General features: G+C 45.4%; 1 protein-coding gene across 4 annotated transcripts in view; it reads right to left on the bottom strand.

Annotated features, from left to right (window-relative positions):
• Positions 1 to 23,794, bottom strand: part of MAP3K13 (mitogen-activated protein kinase kinase kinase 13) — a 408,282-nt gene that overhangs the window by 214,028 nt on the left and 170,460 nt on the right. The window contains exon 1 of one of the 4 annotated variants that reach the window (XM_085648729.1): positions 10,396 to 10,667. The exons of the other annotated variants lie outside the window; for them this stretch is intronic. Coding sequence (XP_085504855.1) covers positions 10,396 to 10,519 — 124 coding nt within the window. The 5' untranslated portion in view covers positions 10,520 to 10,667. Of the gene's footprint in view, positions 1 to 10,395; positions 10,668 to 23,794 lie in introns of those variants that run through there. 4 annotated transcript variants of the gene reach the window in all.

Genomic DNA, 23,794 nt, shown 5'->3' with positions numbered 1-23,794 from the left:
TTCCTCTCCGGCTGAACCCAGAGCGTCCGCCTCCCCCCTTTCCGCTCTGAAGCCACCGAGATCATCTGCGGCGTGCCCCAGGGCTCATCCCTCAGCCCGACATTGTTCAACATCTACATGGCACCGCTCGCCCACGTCGCCCAACTGCACGACCTCAACATCATCTCCTACGCTGACGACAACCAGCTGATCCTCTCCCTCACCAAGGACCCCCCCGCCCACCTCCAAAACCAACCTCAACGAAGGAATGAAAGCCGTCGCCGAGTGGATGAAGAACAGCCGACTGAAGTTAAACTCGGACAAGACAGAAGTCCTCATCCTCGGCTCCACCCCCTCGGTCTGGGACGACTCCTGGTGGCCGACCGCACTGGGAACAGCTCCAACAACCACCGACCACGCATGCAACCTGGGGTTCATCCAGACTCTACTCTCACCATGACAAAGCAGGTCAACGCCATCTCGTCCTCCTGCTTCTACACCCTACGCATGCTCCGCAAGATCTACAGGTGGATCCCCACCGAAACAAGAAGAACGGTCACCCATGCCCTTGTCAACAGCAGGTTGGACTACGGAAACACCCTCTACGCAGGAGCCTCGGCCAAACTCCTGAAACGACTTCAACGCATTCAAAACGTCTCTGCATGCCTGATCCTCGACATCCCTCGCCGCAGCCACATCACACCCCACCTGAGAGACCTGCACTGGCTCCCCGCCAACAAGAGGATCACCTTCAAGCTCCTCACCCATGCACACAAGGCATTCCACAACACCGGTCCAGCATACCTCAACAGTCGACTCAGCTTGAGATCCTCACAGGTGAGTAGTGCGCTTTACAAATGTTCTGATTGATTAATTGAGTAATTAGTGACAAAGATCAAAAGCTAGTGATGCAGTCATTCATAAAAATGAAAAAGACTCAAGGGCCGACACACAAGGATACATTTATAAGAAAATCAATGTGTAAAGTTTCTCTTCTAATTAGCCAAAAATAATAAATTTACTGCAATTTATAAATTTTGGCATGTCACAATTTCAGAGTGTAAATTTACTTTAAAGTGCAGATTGTATATCTCCATGTCTTGAAACCAATCAATCAATCAATCAATCAATAAGGGAATTGTAAGCGCGCTACTCACCAGTGAGGGTCTAAAGGCGCTGAGAGGGGGTGGGGGGTGGGGGGTGGGGTTTCCACAGATCTGTTTAGCCGAAGAGACAGGTCTTGAAGGTCTTCCTCAAGGTGTTCAGGGAGAGGACGCGTCTGATGTCTGCCGGTAGCTCGTTCCAGGTCTTGGTTGCAATGTGAGAGAAGGATCTTCCGCCTGCTCTGGCTCTGTGGATGCGTGGGGTTTCGGCCAGTGCGAGGTTGGAAGATCGGAGGTTTCTTTTGGGTACGTGGAAGTTGATTCTGTCGTTGAGGTATTTTGGTCCGATGTTGTGTAGGCATTTGTGGGCGTGAGTGAGGATTTTTGAAAGGGACTCTTTTCTCCACTGGGAGTCAGTGGAGACTTCGTAGGTGTTGGCTGATGTGTTTGTGTCGGGGGATGTCGAGGACGAGTCTGGCGGCGGTGTTCTGTATTCTCTGGAGTTTGCGGTTTAGGGACTTGTTGATGCTGGCTTAGAGTGTGTTTTCATAGTCCAGTCTGCTGGTGATGAGTGCGTGGGTGACTGTCTTCCTTGACTCAGGGGGATCCACTTGAAGGTCTTGCGGAGGATGTTGAAGCAGCTGGAGGTGACGGCGTTGACCTGTCGGTTCATGGTGAGTGATGAGTCGAGTACAATGCCGAGGTTCTTGGCGTGGTCTGAGGCGGTAGATGGGCTTCTGAGGGCGGTCAGCCACCAGGTGCTGTCCCATGCGGAAGGGGTGGTACCAAGGACGAGGACTTCCGTCTTCTCGGCATTGAGCTTCAGGCAGCTGTTGGTCATCCAGACTGCAACGTCGTGCATTCCTTTCTGGAAGTTGAATTTGACAGTGGTGGGGTCTTTGGTGAGGGAGAGGATGAGCTGGCTGTCCTCGGCATAGGATACGATGTTGAGGCCGTGTTGTCGGCCAATGGCTGCGAGGGGGGCCATGTAGATGTTGAAGAGGGTGGGGCTCAGTGATTAACCCTGTGGGACTCCGCAGGTGATTTTCGTGGGGTCGGAGAGGAAGGGTGGGAGTCTTATCCTTTGGCTTCTTTCGGTGAGGAATGATCGGATTCAGCCCAGGGCTGTTCCTTGTATGCCTGCGTAGTGTAGTAGTGCGACTAGTGTGCCGTGGGAGGCGGTGTTGAAGGCCGCTGATAGGTGGAGTAGGATGAGGGCTGTGGAGTGGCCTTGGTCCAGGAGGGTGCGGATGTTGTTTGTGGCAGCAAGTAGGACGGTCTCTGTGCTGTGGTTGCTTCGGAATCCGGGTTGGGACGGGTCGAGGACGGCAATCTCTTCAATGAATCGCGTTTCCTGTTGACTGTTTTCTCAGCAACTTTGGCTGCGAAGGGGAGGAGCGAGATGGGCAGATAGTTTTTGAGGTCGGTGTGGTCACCTGTGGGCTTCTTGAGTAGGGGTCTGACTTCTGTGCGCTTCCAGTCGTCTGGGAAGGTGCCTGTTTTGAAGGTGGTGTTGATGGTGCATTGTAGTTCAGGTGCGATGGCGGCCGCGGCTCTGTAGTAGATGTGAGGGGGGCAGGGGTTGGTGGGGCCCCCCCCCGAGTGGATGCTTTTCATGGTCGAGGCGGTATCTTCGGCCGTGATCGGTGTCCAGTTGGAGATGGTGGGCTGGCTGGTGTTTCTGGGTGGCAGGGGGCCGTCTGTGGCACCTGGTGGATGGTTTTGCTGGAGGTGTTTAGGCGGAGGGAGCTCTTGTGGGCGATGGCGAGGCCCCCTCCTGGGTGGTTTGGGCGGTCTTTCATCTGGATCTTGTATCCGTCTGGGATGGTGGTGCTGATGTCAAGGGCGGAGGATGCGTTGGTCCAGGTCTCTGTGAAGAAGGTGATGTGGGGCGAGAGAGAGTCGAGTAGGTTCCAGATTTCCATTGCGTGTCTTGAGAAGGATGCATTTTAGGGTGACGCCAGCGTCGGCGGTGTTGGAGGCCGCGGTGGCGGTGAGGGTCTGGTAGTGGAGGCAGGAGAAAAGGCCATGGGTCGTGTTCGGCGAGGCCTGTTTGCATTCTCTAAGTCTTCCAGGGTTGAGTGCGCGGAGGGTGGTGGTGTCGTGGTGATGGGTAGTGGGAGGTCCAGGGTTCCTGGCGATGGCCGTGGTCGGGTTGCGGACGGGTGCAAACGGGCTTGCTTTTGGCGCGCTTCATGCGCCCGCTGCACGCGTCCGATGCGCGACTGCGCTGCGGCCTCCATTAAGTAGGGGAGGTGGGAGGGAGGAGAGGCTGGGTGGTGGGAGCGGGGGAAAAATTCCAGGAGAAGGGGCCGCAGGGGCAGCAGTGGCGAAAGAAACAGGCAGGCACGAGAAAATAAAAACAGTGGTGGAATTAGAGCAAACCACAGATGGGCACAATAACAGTGGCACAACAGGGAAAGAATTAAGAAAATAAACGGCTGAGAAAGGTTACGGTGGTTGCAGGCAGTCTGGTCCCAGTTGGAGCGGGCAGCAGGCGCAGGAGCGGGCAGCAGCCTCAAACCCCCCAAGGAGGAAGTCAGGGTCTGGAGGCAAGAGACGGCACAGCGGAGCTGCGGGGAGAGAGTGAACCAAGACCGAGGATCGGAGGTCTTACTCCACCAGGGTGCGGTGCGGAAACAAATTTACAAGAGTAAAGTCACTGCTTGTAACTTTTTACATGTAGACAGAACCACTGTGGTGGAGATCTCTGCAATCCGAGTGCAGATCTCTTTATAGGAAAGAAGAGGGGAAATAATTAAAGTTTATTATTTTAAAATAGATATTTAACAACCAACCGAATGAGTGACCACTTCCTACTTTGTTTGGAGGTTAAATTGCCTCCACTCAAAACCAAGAAGGTCAAACAAAATCATCCAATGATAGGCAACCTTGAATTGAGCAGAATTAATGGATACTCCTTACAATAGTCTAAAGTGGACCCCGATGTGATGATAACGAAACTAATTAAGAATTGTAAACCGGCCTTTGACATCTGTTTGAATGAGACATCCTCCTGTGACAGCATTGTACACTCTTTTTTAGTTATGTGTAAAAGAGTTTAGGAGCTTATTATCTGTGAAACACCATAATAAACATAAAGAACAAGGGTGGTTTGATAAAAAATGTACACAAGCGCAAACTAACCTGTTACACTGGCTACCTAGATCCCCCAACAGGGTGAGACAGGCTAGAGCAGAGTACAAGCAGGCCATCGTGGATAGAAAAAGTATTTTGAGACAGGAAGCATGGGTAACCCTCCATACAGCGGCTCTCCACAAAGATAGTGGGGGATTCTGGAGAGCAAGTAAGGGCCCCCTTTCTATCAGATGGCGACGGTCCCACTATTGAGATCGCAATTTCGGAGGAGGCATGGGTTAACCACTTCACCAAGGTTTATAATGGGCAAGGAATTTCTGATCCACAACTGCTCTCTACCCTCTCAGCTCAGCCTGATAGGGTAAAGATGCAAGTTACACTGGATGAAGTGAATAGAGCGCTCTCCCACAGCCTGGGGGGGCAACGCCCCAGGACCAGACGAAGTGCCGGTTGATTTATTTAAATCCAATATCTCCCTGTGGGGTCCTATAATAACCCAAGTCATAAATGCTAGTTTTAGAACATCAATACCAAAGACCTGGGTGGAATCAATAATTATCACAGTATTTAAAAAGGGTGATCGTCATGACCCGGGGTGCTACAGGCCGATTTCTCTGCTCGACTCAATGGTAAAAGTGGTGGGTCGTATTGTCCTGGAGCGTTTGCAAGACTGGGGGGAAGACAATCAGGTACTGTCCGACTTGCAGTATGGCTTTTGAGAAGGGCTAGGCACCACAGAACAAAGCCTAAACCTGTCTATTCTGATTGGCAAATATACTAGAGCAAAAAAGGGCTGTCTGCACCTGGTCTTTGTGGACCTCACCACGGCCTTCGATTCGGTAAGGCAGGGGAGACTGTGGGAGGTTCTCGGAGCTGTGGGGGTGGACCCAAACATAACCGCTTTCCTGCAGCGTCTGTACAATGGTGCCTCTGCCAGTGTTCGTTTCGGCCTAGGCGGGGAGCATACTGATTCATTCCCTATCAGGAGAGGGTTCAGAGAGGATTGCGTCCTGGCCCCCTTCCTTTTTAACCTGTACATAAATGGCCTCGGCGAAGCACTGATTAGGCAGGGGACAAGATTTCCCACAAGCGGGAGAGCGGCCTATTCCAGCCCTGCTTTACGCAGACGATGCGGTTTTACTGGCGCTGACACAAAATGGCTTGCAGAGGGTCCTAGACAGTTTCAATTACTTCATGAAAGACCTAGGCCTTAGCATTAATGTCTCTAAACCTTTTGTCATGAGATGCGGCAAAGGGTTCCAGAGAGTAAGGGAAATGTTTCTGGATGGCAATAAGATCGGCAAAACCAGGAATTTTTCGTATCTCTGCATCCTATTCAATCAGAATGACACCTGGTCCCAGATGTTAACTACTAAAAAGCTTGCGTTCACTAGATCACCACAGCCCAAGCATCCTTCGCTAAGAAATTGGGAAGGAAGCCGCCAGGGGAGCGTTGGCAAATATTTAAAGCAAAGTGCATCACAGCCGCTATGTATGTGGCAGGAGTGTGGGGCTTTGCTAATACCCTCCCACTGCAGCAGGTGGAAAACTCTTTCTTGTGGTATATATTGTCAGCTCCTCTTAGTACGTCCTCCTTTGTGTGCCATGAGGAGCTGGGTCTTTCTTTCATCTCCGATCTCATCAAACTGGAACCAGTACTCCTATGGCACAGGATTTGGACTAAGGAGAAGACGAAGTTAAATAGAGATATCCTGCAAGATAGTTTGAGTTTGGATGGGGCCGTATCTGTGTCGAGAAAGGCCCTGAAAATAGAGGGTTTTCAACTATTGAGCTTGTTGAGAATGGCAGAGGAAATGGCAAAACCTAGCATTATGCACCATCAGTTAACGTTTTCCTGTATACGAACGGAGCCTTACTTACTATTTGTACCAGGAGCCTTCGATAGGATGCTTCTGACAAGATTTAGATTGGGTAACGTTCATAGATTATTGACACCAATCATGAACGACTGGTCCCGAAACTTGACACTTCTGAGCAGTCCACGAGTCACCTAATTTTCTTTTGTAAATTTTATATAGAGTTTAGGAAAGTGTGGATACTCCCACTTTTAAGACGTCAAGGTGTAAGGCAATGTCGCCCAGCTTTTATCTGGTTGCAGTTATTGGAAGATGAACACATAGCGTGGAGAGTAGCTAAGTTTTTAAAGAAAGCGCTCCAGCAGAGGAAACGTATGTTATTTGGCGTTCTGTAATTTCTGGACACTTCTTTCCCTATGAATTCTGGCTTCAAATTTCGTATTTATATGGTTTTATGTTATCTTGTAAATATTTTTGTGTTTTTTTAGTTCTTATTCTGTGTAACTCACAATTAAATTTTATATGTATTTTTGTATGTGCTTTTATGATTGGTACAAAAACAATCGAATAAAGCTTTTCTTGACTTGATATTTATTTATAAAATATAAAAGTAAAATACATTAAAAATAATTATTTTTAGCCTAGAACTGAAAATTTATTTTAGAGCACATTAACTCTTCAAGATAAATTCTTACCAAATAAATAAATAATTGAAATACATTAATTTATATTATAAATATTTGATAAACAAAAAACACACTCTACCTAGCAATTTTTTCTTTTAATTTATATTTATTAAATATAATTAATGTAAATTACATTCTAATTGTTAATAAAAGTTTTAAAATGTAATTTATTTTTGTATATATGTTAACTGTTCGTTTTTTAACTAATTAAATATTTAATTATTACTTTTGTATAATTTTTAAGACCAACATCCAACGTCTCCCATAATGAGTCCTTTAAATAGCATATGGGACTCGGATTGGTAAACTTGGGGGAGGTCAGCTGATACAGATGGTGACGGGGTTTATATAAGAATCTGACGATAAACTCTCTGGGCCTCGGGTTGTCACGTCATAGTTATTAGTGACAGACAGTTTCACTGCCTAATTCATCTTTGTTTACTGATTAGAAGTTATTTTGGTAGAGACTGGAGAATTAATCTGAGCTAAAACGAGGGCAGAGACATTTACTCTTTGTTTACTGATTTAACGGGGTTCTAAAGTCTTTCCCCGACTATATTACAGACTTGGCTGACATTTTGCTCTCGATTGAGTGCATGTACCGTCTGCTAGATAGAAGTGGATTATATTAAAATGCCATCGTTTGGGTGCATTCAGATGCCACTGATCACTAGATTTAAGGCACACATATTTGAAAGTGCTTTACTCTGGACTAGTGACCATTAGTATCTACACTTGTTTTCCGCTGCCTTTTTGCTACGACCCAACTCTTCAAAATATCCTTAAAAGCAAGCCAAATGATCTGAAGAGAGATTGCAATACTTTTTAGTGAGTCATTAATCTATTTAACACAAATTGAGGTTACAAAAGAGCCCGTTATGAAATCTTCATGAATAGCTTTTAGAGCCCAAAATCCCAGGGTGTGCTAGATAACACATTCATGGATCATTTGATAGGCTGGTTGAATGTATGCACTATCTGATAGGCTGGTTGAATTCATGCACTATCCGATAGGATGACTGAAGAACTGTGTCACACAAAAGCCCTGCATACTAACAGATAATGAATACTGGAATGAGTAGTACAATTCTCAGTCCTTAAGACCTCCGACCACACGGCACGGCTGTTAAACTCATGTGAGGGAAGCATGCAGTGCTGTCACGCTGTATAAGTGGGAACTCCATTTTAGAAGATGGATGCAGACAGTAGAAGCTCTAAGCTCCTACTCTTCCATTCTTTGGTCCCAGTAGACGCACAAAACGCAGGTGAAAGCTGGACGTTGGTGGTGTGGGGGAAAGGGGAGTCCCCTGGGGATGAACAAGAAAAAGGACGGCTGGCTTCATGGATTACCTATGAGGAGATACAGCTGTAGGTAGCTGTAGTTTCTCAGGTAAAGTGAAAGTAACAGGTTCGTTGTACACTGCCTCTACATTTTGGCCTTCCAATAATATCAAATGTCCTATCTGTAAGTGGACCAACATTCCACGGCTGTGGCAGGCAGGATTCAAATTGTATGGGGCACCATATCTCTAATTGTGAGGACATGCATATATTGTGTGTATGCTTTTGTAAAGCACACTTTTTGGGCTTTTTCAATGTGCTTCAGATGGTAAGACAATGATGCCCTGGAGGCCAGAAAGATCTGAAGGGAAGCCAGGGGTCTACTAACATGGCCAGTAATCCTGTTTATTTAGAGTTTGTCTGGCCTTGATGCGTACTTTATGACTGCATTTGTTAAGCCTTCATCCGGGTGGTTGGGAGAAAGAAATTTTTTTTGCACTCCTGTACAATTAGCAAGGCTGGACTCAGGCATCCAACTCACTGTTCAGGGTGGGACAGGAAAATGGGGCGAGAAGGACGAATTAATGTTAAAAGAAAAATAACTCGTCAATCGTCCATTGGTGGTGTGGGCAAGGAGAGTATTCAGTTCCCTATAGGATTTCAAGTTGTCCTCATTGAGTCTCAGGTGCAGTGAGACGGAGTTCCAGACGGTAGATAGCAGGCCAGCAGAATACCTTGGATAAAAGCATGGGGAGCAGCCATTCTGATACTTTTAGGATCACTGTTAGTTCTTTCTCTGTTACCTGATGACACATACAGCACAGTATTCTCATCTTACACTAGCTGCAGGTCTTATGCAAATCGGTCCAGGACAAAGGTTCATGTGTAGGGTATCACCGTTATGGATTCTTCACCGGTGCTCGAAAATATCACCACAGGGACAGCGGTATGATCTCTACTGCCTATGAATTTCACTTTTCAGCTGTCAATTGGTATGATTTCATCACAAGGGCAATACATACATTAGAAGAAAGGTGCTTCTTACTTTCTTTATGCTAAACAGCAACTCTGAGAGATTATGTTGCCTGTTCCACCTCTGGCCTGTTAGATTCCTGAACCTCTGTCCAGATCTCTTTATTATATGCTTCTATTTGGGATTTTGCAGAACATTTCTGGCGAGTCTTCAGTGATTGTGTAAGTGGTCAAAGAAACAAAGGTAAAACATGAACAGGGCTGCCTGGCTTTGTGCTCTCAGACGTTTAACTTAAGTTTCAATGGTGGCTCACCAACAATGCCTTATTAAAGATTAAAATATAATTCAGAAACGCACTAAAAAAATACTTTGGAACCAAATTGCAAGACTACACTTTGGGATACAAGATCAACACGCTACTCTCTCCACCAACCAAAACATACGCTGCCGGGAACCTAGTACCTAGAACAAGAGGCTTCTGCAGAGGCAGACCTGGCTGCACGTCAGTGATGCTGGGCATAGACGCCCTCCTTATGAACATCAATCGGCCTAAAACAAACCACTTCCAGTTCAGAAACTATCTAAAGCCTGCTCAATGGCAGATCAGTCTGCAGAACTGTGCTAAACAAGCAATGTCATTGGTTCATTTTTATGCTAACTTGCTAACTACCATTTATATGACATACAATAAATAATTGTCTAGTTTGGCTATATATATATATATATCCCTCAGAGCTCGTTTACAAGCACAAGCTGTGAGGGAGGCAAATTCGGATTCACAATGTGAGAGATGTCCATCTTGGTCAGGCAAAGCCAGATCTAAAGTGGCAGTGACATCGTACTTTAAGCATCACCCCGTTTCGAGGTGCAGAACTCATATGGATGCGATAATACCACAGCACGTATAGTCAGCTTGCCCCTCCCCCGCAGTATTGGGATGTTCCGTATTTACTGCACCATAAGATGGGCACGAATGAGCCCCTGGCGAGCTTCCAGCTTGAACGTGCATTCTCACGGCTTCTATTCAGGGGTTTAAGCGTCACAGCGAAGTTCTGCAGCGGGGCTTTCCGAAGTTAGGGTTTACTTGGGAAATATAACAGGTCTGCGTTTAGCATCATAAAAAACCTAGGCAGTTGGCCAGTTAAGCCTTTGTTGCGCTCGGTGGTTCAAATCCATTTTTGGGGATTTCAAATCAATTCAAACACGGGTTTTATGCTGTCAAATATTGTTCCATGGAAAGTAGGAAAAAAACAATGCACTGTCAAAATCAAGAAAATATCATTGCATCTAGTGAACAAAAAAAGATTTAAAAAAAGACAACGCACAGCGATGGACATTCTTGAGATAATCTTGTGCAACGCCTCGTCAGGGGTAGTAAGCGCTATATACATTACAATTGCAAACTGCATCCAAGGAAAAAAAAAAAGAGAATGTGTGTAAAGTGTCATTAAACGTACCCGAGCCACTGGGGCAGGTTCCGTCTGGGCCCGTGCAAACACAACGACTGGTGTCGCTGGGAGGCTGCCTCCGCCGGATCCAGGGGCCTTGCACTGCCGCAGGCTGACCGGGACAGAGATGCATCACGCGAGTCTCCGCCAAGTACTTCCAGCTGCTACTGCCTCGCGCCTCCACTAACTGCAGGGCAAGCCACACTCCGCATTTCCTCGTTTGCCGGCTTTAACAAAAGTGTGCAGGTTGGCACTGCACAACCCCAGGAGCTGAAGTACACAACCGTACCTTCGTATTTTAGTGTAAAGTCCAGAGTTTGTGTTTGCATTTCTCCGGTGAGCAGTTTGTGTTTACCCAAATCTCCCATCATTCCTTGAGGTCGCACTGAAAAATTCCCCTTTTCAGCAGTGCGCGTGGCGGCTGTGTGAACTTTGCTATTTCAAAGCATACCTCTAGTCGTGCCTTGTGGCAAGGAAGCCAGGTATGCTGTTTGTTGTGATGACGTGGATCCTCCCCCGTCCGTGCTGGCAGGCAGCAGCTCTCACAAACTACCGCCTTGTGTAATAACAGCGCTGCCCGAGGAGCCAGCCTTGGAAGTGAAATCCACGAATAACACTTTGAAACTCACCGTTGGCACGTTCATAGCAGCTGTAGAGAGGCTATTACTGCTGCACGGCAATGGTGCGCTCACAACGTGCAAGTCGTGGTGGAGTCCTCCCTCCAGTGAGAGACCACTTCGATTATGGTGGTTTGACCAAGATGAAGCCTTTTATTCACTCAGTATTAGCGAGAAAAGTAAAGCATAGTTAAGCAGACATTATTTGATTAGGTGAATACAAGACGCAAGATCAGCAAAAAGACTGAACAAGCAAACACAATAATGGCCTCCACTTTTCCATACAGCCAGTGCTTGAAATGGAAAAATAGAAGTGCAGGTACCTGCTAGTTTCTGAGAAGTGCCGATACCCTCCCTCTCAAAATAAATAAGCATTGGCATAGCCAATAGGTCTCGCTTTTGGGACCTTATAAGTGTTCAGCCATGCAACACTTGATGTTGTTTAATCAAGGATATTGTGCTGGATAACTAAACACTTATAATGTCCTAAAGGCGAGACCTATCGGCTATGCATTGGGGGGCCTTATAAGTGTTTAGGTAGAGCTATTGACTTTAACCAACAAAGCGTATCCTGAAGGTAGGAGATCACGACTATCTCGTGGTTAACGTTCGCTTTAACGTTAACCACGAGATAGTCGGAGCACTATGGAAGCACACCGCGTTTCATACTTCCCCTGACGAAGGTCCGTTTGGGACCGAAATGCATTGGGCCAATCTCCGCAGTGATTAACATTTGGATACAAATGGATGATTGTTTACTGATATGATTCACTAAATATCGACTTAAACATCCAATCAAAGTTTGTTGTATCTTATTCTTCCAAAATTCACGAACACTGAGTGTTAAAAACTCATCAACCCCTGTTTCAGGGGCTTCGAGCTGTGCGCAGGGGGACGTCTCCTACCTTCAGGATACGCTTTGTTGGTTATTTGCTTTGACACTCTGGATCAGAGAGTGATACCCCAGCAGCACGCCACAACCTTACAAACTGTTCCAATTTTAGGTTGTGCGCTTATCCATATCTTGTTCTAGAGCTATTGACTTTGCCAATGTTTCTAAGCTGTGCAGTAGAGAAGTGTGGCTGCTGTGCAGCATGCTGAGAAGTTGTAATTAAAAAGTGTAAGAAGCACTGAGTGATGCTGTGGTGTCGTTGCGTCCTCTCTCGAACCGGTACCACACATGTCAAAGTTGGAAGCACATATTCTCAAAACGAGCGTATAGCGCTATACAGAACCTTGCTTTTAAGCACTGCATCAAAATAAACGTTCATTTTCACAAGTTCGTGCTAAGACGTTTTCAAGGCTGTTTTAACTCGTCACCCAATCTGCATTTTATTTCATGCAGTTCGTCAATGCAAACCTTTTTACTCACATCTCTTTGGCTTCCAATGATTGGCTGTTCCTTGCCAAACTCACAACACGAAATACATCCTGTCTCCGGCAGATGCTGGCTTTTAAGGTATATTATCCTTGCCCAGTTTATTAGATAATTTCCCCGCCTAACATTTTCTTGGCAGAGCTCTCTGTAACAGCCAGGAACATATTATCCCAAATGATTTCCTCTGTTTACCCTACTTAAGTAAACTATAATTTCGTCCTTTTAGACACAAAACAGCTCAAACATACTCGGCCTCCCACTTGTCTGTTTCCAGGTGAAAATTAAAATTGGCATTTCACATTTACGCATTTGCGCCATAATGTCATGTTTAGTTGATTTTTACAAGCCCACATCACCCAGTTTCAGACATGAGTGTGTTTTTGAGCAAGGGAGCTAACCTCGGCCTGCTTTTATCAAGAGGAGCCCTCGGGCACTCTGCGCCTCAAAGCACGGAAGACTGAGCGCTTTACAAATACCCACCTTGGGCACTCCCGGTTTTACAATAGTTAAGCACTGCATGCTATGGGAAATATCCCTCTTCTCCAGTGATGCTAAGTGGTTTGAGGGAGGGAGCTGTGGGGGCAGGTTGGAGTTAGGGAGAAGAAGGAGATAAGAGATTGTAGGGAAAGGAGATGAACCGAAGAGACAGAGTGTGGACAATGCAGAGACAATGGAAGGATGGAGGGAAAAAGATGCCAGATGAGAGAGTGTCAGATAGATATGGGAGAAGTGACGGAGACAGGGGAGGAGGGGCCAATGCACAGGAGACAGCAGATGGACAACAGGCACCTGGTCAGAGTGGGAGAAACAAAGAAAACGATACAGAGGGTGCAGGAGAGAGAGCGGAAGGAGAAGTAACAAGTGGGATAGACAGAGAGAGGTGGCAATGCGGAGGGATGGGAGAAAAGGCCGACAGAGCAGAATCCAAAGAGAAAGGGATAGAGAAAGAGAGAAGAGAGAGAGAGAGAGAGAGAGAGAGAGAGGGGCCTGGGTGGGAAGAATGGAGTGACCGAAGCACAGTGGTGGGAGGGAGCGTTAGAAGTGAAGTGGCAGATGAGACAAAAGTCTAGAAAGAGAGAGCAAAGAAGGGGGACAGGAGATTCAGGTGGAAGAGAGGTACCAGGGGAGACGAAGAGAGAGGGAGGAAGTGACAATATCAGAGGAGAGAGTGGGATACACAGAAATACAGAAGTAGCAGGAGGGGGCGAAATAAAGGAAGACACTGCGGAGGGCGGTGGACAGGGTGAGAGAGAGGCAAAAGGACATGGGGAGGGCAAAGCCACAGAGATATCAAGGCAGAGCACGATATGGGGAGAGTGGGAAGACATTGACAGAGAATAAGGTAGAAGAAAGAGGGTGCAACGCAGGTGAAATATGCGAGACAAACGAATGAGAAGCACCGGAGCAAGCAAAATAAAAGAGGCAGGAAAAGACAAAGACGGCGAGAGATGGGTGGACATCGGTAGAGAGAGATGAATATATAGAACTAGCAGGAAGGACAGGCAGAAGAGAGGACGTGAAGGAGGGAGGGAAACAAAGATAGAGAGAGCACGGACAGAGAAGCAGCACAGAGATAAAGAGACGCCGAGAGCAATGAAGGAGGTGTCTAAGAGAGAGATGAAATAGAGGGGTGACTTGGCAAGATGGATAAACGCAGAGGAAAGAGAGACAAGTGGAAGACAAATGCCAGAGGTGAGAATGAGTGAGACATGCAAAAAAAGCATTGCAAATGGACTAGAGTGAAAGAGGAGAAACTAGGGAAGAGAGAAGAGAGCAATGCCAAGAGGTCTGGGGGGCAGTGGAAGGAAGTGTCAAAGGTGAATAAGTGAGAGCCAAAGGAAAATACAGAAGCAGGAGAGGGGCAGAAAGGAAGAGCGACTAATGAGAACATAGAGGGAATGGGTAAGAGAGACCGGAAGCAGGGGAAAAAACAAGCATTGGCCGCGCGGCCGTGAAAGCGAAAGTGATTGCAGGGATGCGCTCTGTGGTGGGGGAGGGGCAGAGCGAGGCGCTTGGGAGAGCAAGCGAGAAAGTGATTCATGCGCTGTAAGGCTTAATGACCCATGACGGAGGAAAGCCAGATGGCGGTCGCGCGCGTAACCACAAGCTTGAGGCCAGCAAAAGCGTGTGGTAGCACTTTGAAAACCCACTTACTAAATGTCTCGCAGCGCAGCGCATGCGCTGGCTCAGGCGAGACCTAAAAAGTGCTAGTACTCAGTACCGGCACATTTAAAGCACTGATTACAACGCAACTCTACAGAATACATTGTGCCAGGAGGGCCCCGTTTTCCTTATACATCACCTATGCCCTTCACCACGGGCATCAGCAAGATTAGTGTCAAGCATAACTTAGTAACAGTTTCCCCTCCATTTCAAAGGGATTGGCAATCAATACCCTTTGTTCCAGACCAACAGATAAACAGCGATACCAGGGCACCGCATAGAGCTCCATCCCTGCTGGGGTACCTGTCACAAGGCTAAGCCCCCTAGAAAGTTCAACTCCAGGCATCACCGGGTAGGGCAGAAAGATCCAGGACCGCCAGCAGGTCAGTGCCCCCTCCTGCCAGCCCTGTGCTCACAGCAATCAACACCCCACCCAGGGGTCAGTCCAGTAAATGAGTCTAAATTTTGGGTAACACCCCTTTTCCGGTACCAGAAATTCTGCCAGGAGTGGGTGGGTGGGTGGGTGTTTAATCCGGTATGCTGGTGTGATGGAGAGAAAAGAAGCTGTTCCTTGCCTCGTGGTGCTTTAAATACCCCCATCACTTGACAGTGCTTCTTGATGAGTCACTGCGGTCCTGGTAGCGAGACACCAATGACGACTGATGCTCGACTTCTGCCCGTGGCGTGATGAATGGCGTCCTTTTTGCTATTTGCGGGGTGTACCAGGTCAAGAAATATGCAGAACTCTCGCAAACACCCAAGCTCCCACATTCAGTGGGATTTTCAGTTCCATCTTTACTATTTCTTTTAAATGCTTCTTCATGAGGGCAGAGGAAAAGCTGTGCCGTAATATACCATAGGTGTAGCCTCAAACATTACATCACGGTCACAGTAACCTATCACTCCACCAAGGGAGGTTTCTGCTTCCTATCTAGAAGACCACTGTCAAGGAGACAAAAGATCACTTTCTTTCTCTCAAAAAGGCACCAATGCCTTGTGTCATTAAGTTTTCTACTCCCTTACTTCCTTCAGAGCACAGCTGCCAAAACCTTTTTCCACACATCCTCTGGTAGTAGTTATCCCTGGCATAGGTGACCAGATTTTTAAAGATCAAAAACAGGGAGGTTCCCCAAACATAGAAGAAGGACTACAGTTTTGTATCAACTGGGGTGTACAGAATGACTTAATTGACTATAAGGCACTAGAAGTAATTGTATGCACAACATGAAGGGCGTTCATTAAATTGCTTTCTGATAAGCACTGCTAATGAATCCTGCACTCTAGCACAGAAAACTTGACAACCCCCTTGTGATCTCTCTCTCTTCCCAAAAGCTCTCTAGCTGTTCCATGACAGAAATACCTGTGACAGCCCAGAGCTACAAACTGTTTTATGGTGAGTAGGAAGGAGAAGCTATGTCAGCCCCCGGCTCCCAAAACTCTTCCATAACAAGGAATTAAGGTCTCAAGGTGATCCAAGCCAGGTAAGTAGGAGAAGCTATGCCAACCAAGAAATTGAAGCTGTCAATTTCATCTAAACCAACCCAGCGCTCCCAAGCTGTTCCATGTCAGAGAGTTATGAGTACCTAAGCTATTGCAGAGTCCAGTGGCAAGGAGGAGGACGGCATGGATCAGGGGTGTAAGGTAGAGGTGTTTAATGCATATTCTTAGGTTGATGCACACTATCTGGAAAATCCCCACCACAGCAATTATTGGACTTTCACAGAGCTGTCAGGTGCCAGGGAATCAACTGGTGGCAGTACTTCCAAGTCCAAGATGTGCTCTTTGCACCTCCTCGAGAGTGCCTCAATCATAGTTTCATCAGAAAGTGTATGTACTTCATGCTAACTTGTACATAAAGGTACAAGTTCCATCTTGATTATGGTCAAGGAGAAAGTCTACAGAGAACCAACAATAAGGTTACTCATGAGTTTGAAGCCTTCATTCAAACTAGACAGAGATTGTGGCTTTGTGCTCCAAGAGCAGCACGGGGTGGGAGGAACCTACATGTGATGCATAGAAGTCATAAGATTTTATTAAGCGCACTTATCACCCGGAAGGGCCTCAAAGCGCTAGCTAAAGCCAGTGAAGGAAAAGATAAACAACCGACAGGAGGAGAAGGACAGTCAAAAGATCCAGGATCTAAGCCTCTTTCAAAACGGTTTGTGATCATCGATCATACGAAGCTGCAATGGAAGTTCATTCCAAAAGAGAGGAGCTAGATGAGAAGGATCTACTGCTGTTTCTGGCAGTATGAACCCTGAGTGGAGTAAGAAGATGTTTAGTTCCTGACCTGAGAGTCCTATTAGGTAAGTACCAGTTAAGTTTTTAGGCAAGGTAGCTGGGCCCATTTCCATGCATGGTCCTATGTACCAGACAGATGATCTTGAAACGGATTAGTTTCCTGATAGGGAGCCAGTGAAGAGCTTTCAGACTGGGTGCAGACGGGAACGTGATGGAAGATGTAGCACCAATATGGCAGCCATGTTCTGCAAGACTTGGAGTCTGGTGAAAAGCTCTTTATTGATGGAGACTATCAGAGCATTTCCATAGTCAAGCCGACTTATAATTAGACCCCGAACAAGCGGTTTCCTTGATTGTACGGGAATCCATTGAAATATCTTACGTAGACTTCGTATTAGGCCATAGCAAGTGCTCATTTTATGGTTTACATGGTCTTTCATGCACAGCTCGTTGTTAATTTTCACTCCAAGGTTACGTACCATGGGTTTAGGAGATGGACAAGGGCCATGGCTCTGGGGCCGCCAGTCGTTGGACTAGAGTTCATGCGCCTTTCCAAATAGGATTACCTCAGTCTTACTGGCATTAAGCTGAAGATGGTTGATTTGCATCGAGATGTTAATGTGAGTTATGCAGTTTTTAAATCTGATTATGGGATCTGCTGGATTGGGACCGAGAGTGATTAATAGCTGGGTGTCATCAGCATATGACACTACATCGCACCCATAGGATCTGATCACCTTGGCCAGGGGTGACACATAGAGATTGAAAAGCATGGGACTTAGAATGAATCCCTGGGGGACTCCCTTGTCTACCAACTGGCTGCAAGAGACCGAAAATGCCTAGTTGTAAGGTAGTTGTTCGGTCTTTTACGTAGCTCCTAAGCCAGTTTAGGGCTGTTCCGCTGACTCCCATCTTCCACAGTCGTCGTGCTAAAATACTGTGGGAGATGGCATCGAAGGAAGCCAACAGGTTTAACAGGACAAGTGTGGCTGACTTGCCGATGTCCTGGGCAAGTCTTATATTGCCGACTACCTCTACCAGAGATGTTTCGGTGCTATCAACGAGATCTTAGTTTAAAACCGCTCCACCTGTGAGGGTCTCCAATCACCAGCTCCACCTGCCAAAGAACATCAGCTTTTTTCCCACCTTAAGAGCCATATTAGCAAGGCCTTTGATGATTTGTAGGCTAGAATTTAGAAATGATTGGCACATGGGGCTTCTGCTCATGATACTGAAGTGCATCCAGTAGTTTCAGAACAAAAGCAGAGGGGCTCCTCTTACCCATGTATAAAATTCAGTGTGTCATGAAAACTTTACAGCAGCCACCCCACAGAAAGGCAGATCCACTTAATAACTATCGCTTGCAGAGCAGCCTATAGACAAGGCATGATCCAACTTCACTATCAATCTCTCTCTTGGAGTTTGCACGTTGATATGCTTTCATCTGAAGCACTCTCAACCATTGGAGGTTTGAAATCATTTTAAAGTGATTATGGTGGCCCCTCGCTTCAGCCAGTCCATTGCGTACAGTGCAATGGGTCCCCCACAATTACTATATGGGTTAGAGGTTCTGTATTTGAGTGGGTACCGAGATTGGGCAAAGATTGAAGGTCTGTGCTTAAAGAATCAACTTTCCCTTCTGAAATGTGCAATGGCCCAAGCACTTAGGATGGAATCTGCGTTGGAGCCATGGTCAGTGATTACGAGGCTCGCTTTATGAAGATTTTGGGATAAATTTATACAGTTCAAGCAACTAAAAGTAGTAACCTTGTATAGAGATCAAATAATAAAAATGATCTTAGATGGGCCAAAAAGGTTAAAATGTTGCTGCAAGACATGGCAACATTTTTACAAATAAACAACTATAATGTTGCACTACCCACGGCCCTTTTAAAGAAGGAATTATTCAAGCAATGGTGTTGGTTAAGAGAGAACATCTGGTGTACATAAGACAAAAGCACTTTGCAATTGAATGATGCTTGTCCTTTTGTAAGAAAGAAAGATTTGGGCCCGTGTTAAGTGTTTTATAATTATTTATAGATCTTATGGTATTTTTTGACATTTTATATTTCTAAGATTGTTGTAATATTGTGTTTTAATGTTTTGTTTTCTGGTTAAGGGACATTGTCCCAAATGAGCTTACATGTATGACTCACTGACCTTTCTGCCTGGTGACTGTCTGTGTGGAGGGCTGCTTTAAGGAGTGGAGGCGGACCCTGGTAACTTCCTTATTTTTCTTAAATATGATTAATTTAAAGTACACTGCTCCTTTCTTTAAAGGTGCATCACTTTTATTTTCTTCTCTGGCAAACATTTAGAGAGACTCTTTTTAAAATCTTTCCACAAGGTCTACAGCCTTTTACTTTCTTCATTATAAGTCGTCCTGTTGTACAGCTTGAGAGTTTGATAATGCTTGATGGGAATGAGTATTGTATACGAGAAACGGTTTTGAAGTTTCTTTCAATAAGAACAATAATTCACTTTCAAACAAAACCTTAATTTGAAAAACTCTTGACCAATTTATCACTAATTGTTGAGCTATGCTATAAAATATAATTTTGTTAATTGTTATTATTCAGGTAGTCCCATATATATTTCCTCATTTATTATTCAATTTAGGTTTTTTTAAATTATAAATTTGCATTTTTGCTCTCTACTATTTATTATTTGAAGTGTAACATTTTCTGGTTGGATAAAATATCGTTCTGTTCTTTTTGTCTGTTTCTCTGTTACTGTATAAGTCAAATAAAATAAAATATCTTTGAACAGCAAATGGAGCACTTCACACGGAACAAGAAGTACAATAATATTTTTTTTTCTGCAATGACAGCAGGTTAGGGCTAAATGGGAGATACTCGGGTAGACTCTACCATAGTGTTAGTGCTTGACAGGAGATCCTTCGACCGTGCCTTCACCATCCATCTATGCCGTTTCGCATCTCTCTTCCTGCATACTCTGCCTGTCACTCTGCCCCACACATTTTTCCAGCCTCTTTAGTAAGTACCCTGTCCACTCTTTGACCTCATCCTGAGCTTCTACCTTCTGTATCTAGTGACTCACTCTTTCAACAAGTGATTGTTTACCTCTTACTCTCTGCCTTTTAACCTCTATGTCCACTCTCTTCATTCATTGTTTTTCTTGCAAAGCACACGGACACCTGTCTCTGGTTTATATATAAAGTGAAATAAAAAAACGTTTTAGATTTTTTAATTTTCATTATTTCTAGTAGCAGTGTGCTTTACTTCAGGTGCTTCCGTTTCTTCCTGTGAAGATTATTTACTAAGGAGGCTGAAATGAAGGCTTTGGGAGTTATAAAAGCCATTGTGAAGTGTACTGGGCTTTAAGGGGGTGCCAAAAAGAGGTCTTTCCACTTTGCACCGTTGTGTTGGATTTCTTTCTTGGTAAATGTTGCCAGTTGTGCTGCAGCACAGAGAAGAGCTTTGCGAGAGGCTATGGTCAGTTTTGGAGCTCTACCTAAAAGGGAGCCGCCACCATCCATGTGTGGTACAACCAATGCTTGCACCATTGTTCAGATGTTGGAACGAGGCGTGTGTAGTCATTATCACCTTTAGGTCAGTGATGACGTCAAGTGACTTGGGAAATGAGCCTAAGGGGAGAAATGGCAAGATGGGAGAATTTGTCAAGCCATATTTGGACTAGCGATCGGAAGTCCTTGGCGAATCGGATGATGGATTCGGTTTTTCTCGAGTTCGGTTTGAAACGGATTGCAGCTATGCAAGTAATTGGCATATTTTGGGACATTTCCTGATATGTTATATCAGCAGCTGCATTGTTATTGTTCTTGTATACGAATAGCAAAGGTACTTTGCTCTGTAATACATGATATGGGGAACAAATGCATTGCTAGTATTGTTAAATATAGAATTTGTAAAGAAAAACTGCCTTAGTGCACGTTGCAAAATCGCTAGGGTTGTTCTAAGTTGAGAAGTATAGAAGTGCTACTGAAAAGAACGATGAGGTCGAGAGTCCATAACTACATTATCAATATGATAATATTTACTTTGGGTAAGTGAAACTTGCTTTATTTTATTTTTCAACAGAATGATTTAGGATGCTGGTTGAAGGGTGGCTCGTTGTATAGTCATGTACCATTCAGAATTTTGCAGAACGCCTCTGTTAAATTTACAGCAGAGAGATATCGTTCGCACATACACACTTTTGGCCCTCTCCGTTACACTTTTTGTCAGTTCTTAATGCATTTATTCGTATGTCTTTATTTTTATTTGCCAAAAGTGCCACTCTACATCGAGGCACGGTGAATAGTTTTCCCATAGAAAAATTCAATAACAAGATAGGCATACATTTAACCCTCAGGCATCCCCATAACCATCACGAATAGTAGGGATCCCGCACCTACAATTCAGACCCACTGTCAGCCGTGGCTGCTCTTATAGAAGTAGAAGCAGTCCGATATTATAACAATAATGCCCATTCAGGATTTCAGGATGTCAAGGGAAAAATTAGCATGGAAAGGAAATATGGTGCAGCAAAGGACAGAGCAATAGAAACAGACTGGCCGCAAGAGCAAATAAACACAAATCATCTCAGCGGCAGATGCAGCAATAACATAGCAGCTACTAAGGTGTTGATGCCACATTTGGATGTGAACACTGAGGTCATAATGTGTCTGGTTCATTACTTTACTACTGCTGACGTGTTATGGTAATAAAGGGATATCTGCATATTGTATGGCCTCCTTACGTTCTGTTAAAACGGAAGCATTTCCATCTATCAATATTTTGCCAAGTGTGTAACCCTAATTGGGGTGGGACATTTGTCTCTTTTTCCTAAAGATGTTATAACATCATAAGAGCTTATATGCTTTTCCACTCTACATCAAGTATTTTGCTTCGGTAATGTGGTAACAAATCCATTGTTGACACACCACGGGAAACTCTTGAAATCCTATAGGCATTATTCACTACTAGCTAGGAAGTAGAGACTAGATGGTCAATGGACTACATAATACAAGTTGGTAGGACATCAGAGCAAATTATGGTGACTGTATTCATTTTACAGTAGTCGTATGGCGAGAAGAAACCATAGCAAATTGAGTTCAAACTGTGTGAAATCTAGAAGAGGATAGGAGAACTAGTGACCTGAACATTGTCCATGACCCCCCAATTTGCTTAATTTACAGTGAAAAAAAGATGGCAAAGCCTAAGCAGTATTGAAATAAATTCTATCCTGGAAGCTTAAAAATGATACAATCCAGAAAAATCACTTTTATAGTTGAAGCTGAAAGGTTTTGAAGTGCAAAACGTCTCAGAGGAATTTTTACCATATCCTACCTTTTTTCTGTGCTAATGTAGGTCTTTTGAAGATCAGCAAGCCATAGGAATCACATTCTTTTTAGTGAAGCAGGCGATAAAGAGCTTTTAATATCTGTGGTTTAGTAGCCACAATTTGATTCACAGACAATAAGTTGGAAAGAGAAAGGGGATCTATGGTCAGAGCTGTGGTTAAAAACTTTGACGTCTATATCTCATAAGCCAGTTAAGGATTCCAGGTGCTTCTCAAGCCTAAAGCAAGGTAATTTCCTCAATAAATAAAAAATATATATATTTATTTTTTAGGGTTAAAACAATGTTTATTGAAACAGTAGCTGTTATAAATGGGGGTCTCTAGTTGGCAGAGGTAGGTACCTTTGTCCAAATAGGGACCCTTGCTTCTAGTCAGGGAAAGGGGGATACACTCCTGAATAACCCTTGCTCACCCCCTTGGTAGCTTGGCATGAGCAGACAGGCTTATCTCAGAGGCAGTGCGTAAAGCATTTGTGAACACATACAGTAATACAGTGAAAACACTACAAATGGACACCACACCAGTTTAGCAAAATAATTAATCTTTACTAGACTTAACACAAGACCAAACGACAAAAATCCACAATACTGTAATAAAAATATGACTTTAAAATGGTAGAAATAGCTTAGTTCAATGTAGATGGTAAAAGCAACACTTCACTCTCTAAGTACCTTGGATGCGTCATGCAAAACAAACAAAAGGGTTGCAGGGAAGGTGATGCGTCAGTTGCTTTCTTCGGGGGAGGTGATGCGTCGGTTCCTTACTGCAGCGCAGGGGAGGTGATGCGTCAGTTCCTTACCGGAGAGGAGGTGATGCGTCGGTTTCTTACTGTGATCCGATGTGACAAGATGGCGCCTCGATGCGACGATCCGGTGCGATCCGACAAAATGGCGTCTTTGATGCGATGCGACAATGCGGATTCAATGCGTGCACGCCCGACAGCTGTTCGGCGAAATCGATGATCTTTGGAGCCGCGACAGGCTCTGTGACACGCTTCTCCGGTGATGCGACGGCGACCTCTGTGGCCGCACGCTTCTCCGGTGATGTGACACGCTTCGGCTCCGATGCGACAGCGAACAGCTGCGGTGGCAGCACGCTTCTTCGACAATGCGACGGCAACTGCTGCTGCAGAGACACGCTCCTCCTTGTTGCATTGCGCTTCCAGCTCTCAGCGACAAACAGTCTCTAGAGGTCCTAAACAGCTGCAGGCACCTCTCTGTAGGTTAGAATTCCCAGCAAGGAATTTCAGGGGGAGCTGGTGGTGAAGTTGTTGTGTCACTGAGACTTCAGACAGGAGGCAAGCTCAGTTCAAGCCCTTGGAGAGCTTCCTCAAGATGACAAAGCAAACAGCAAAGTCCTTTTCTCCTTTCCTTGGCAACAAGTAATCACTGCAGGCCAACCCCAGACAGCAAACAGCACAGGGTCAGTAATCCTCCTCCAGCTTCTCCAGATTCTTCTCCTTGGCAAAGGTTCCTCTTGATTTCCCAGAAGTGATCTAAAGTTCTGGGGTCTTGGCCCCAATATTTATACTGCAAAATCCTTTGTCCTCTGAAGGCAGAGGGTGCCTGTGCCCAGCCAAAACCAGCTCCGGGTGCACTCTGCCAGTGCACAACTTCTTCCTTTGTCAGTGTGGGCCAGGGTCATCAGACGCACCACAGGAGGTGGAGCCAGCATTGTGGAAGGC

The sequence above is a fragment of the Triturus cristatus genome, chromosome 3_2, assembly GCF_964204655.1.
Source record: "Triturus cristatus chromosome 3_2, aTriCri1.1, whole genome shotgun sequence".
NCBI lineage: Eukaryota > Metazoa > Chordata > Amphibia > Caudata > Salamandridae > Triturus > Triturus cristatus.
Note: the sequence above shows the minus strand (reverse complement) of the source record. Positions and strands in the feature narration are given on the sequence as shown.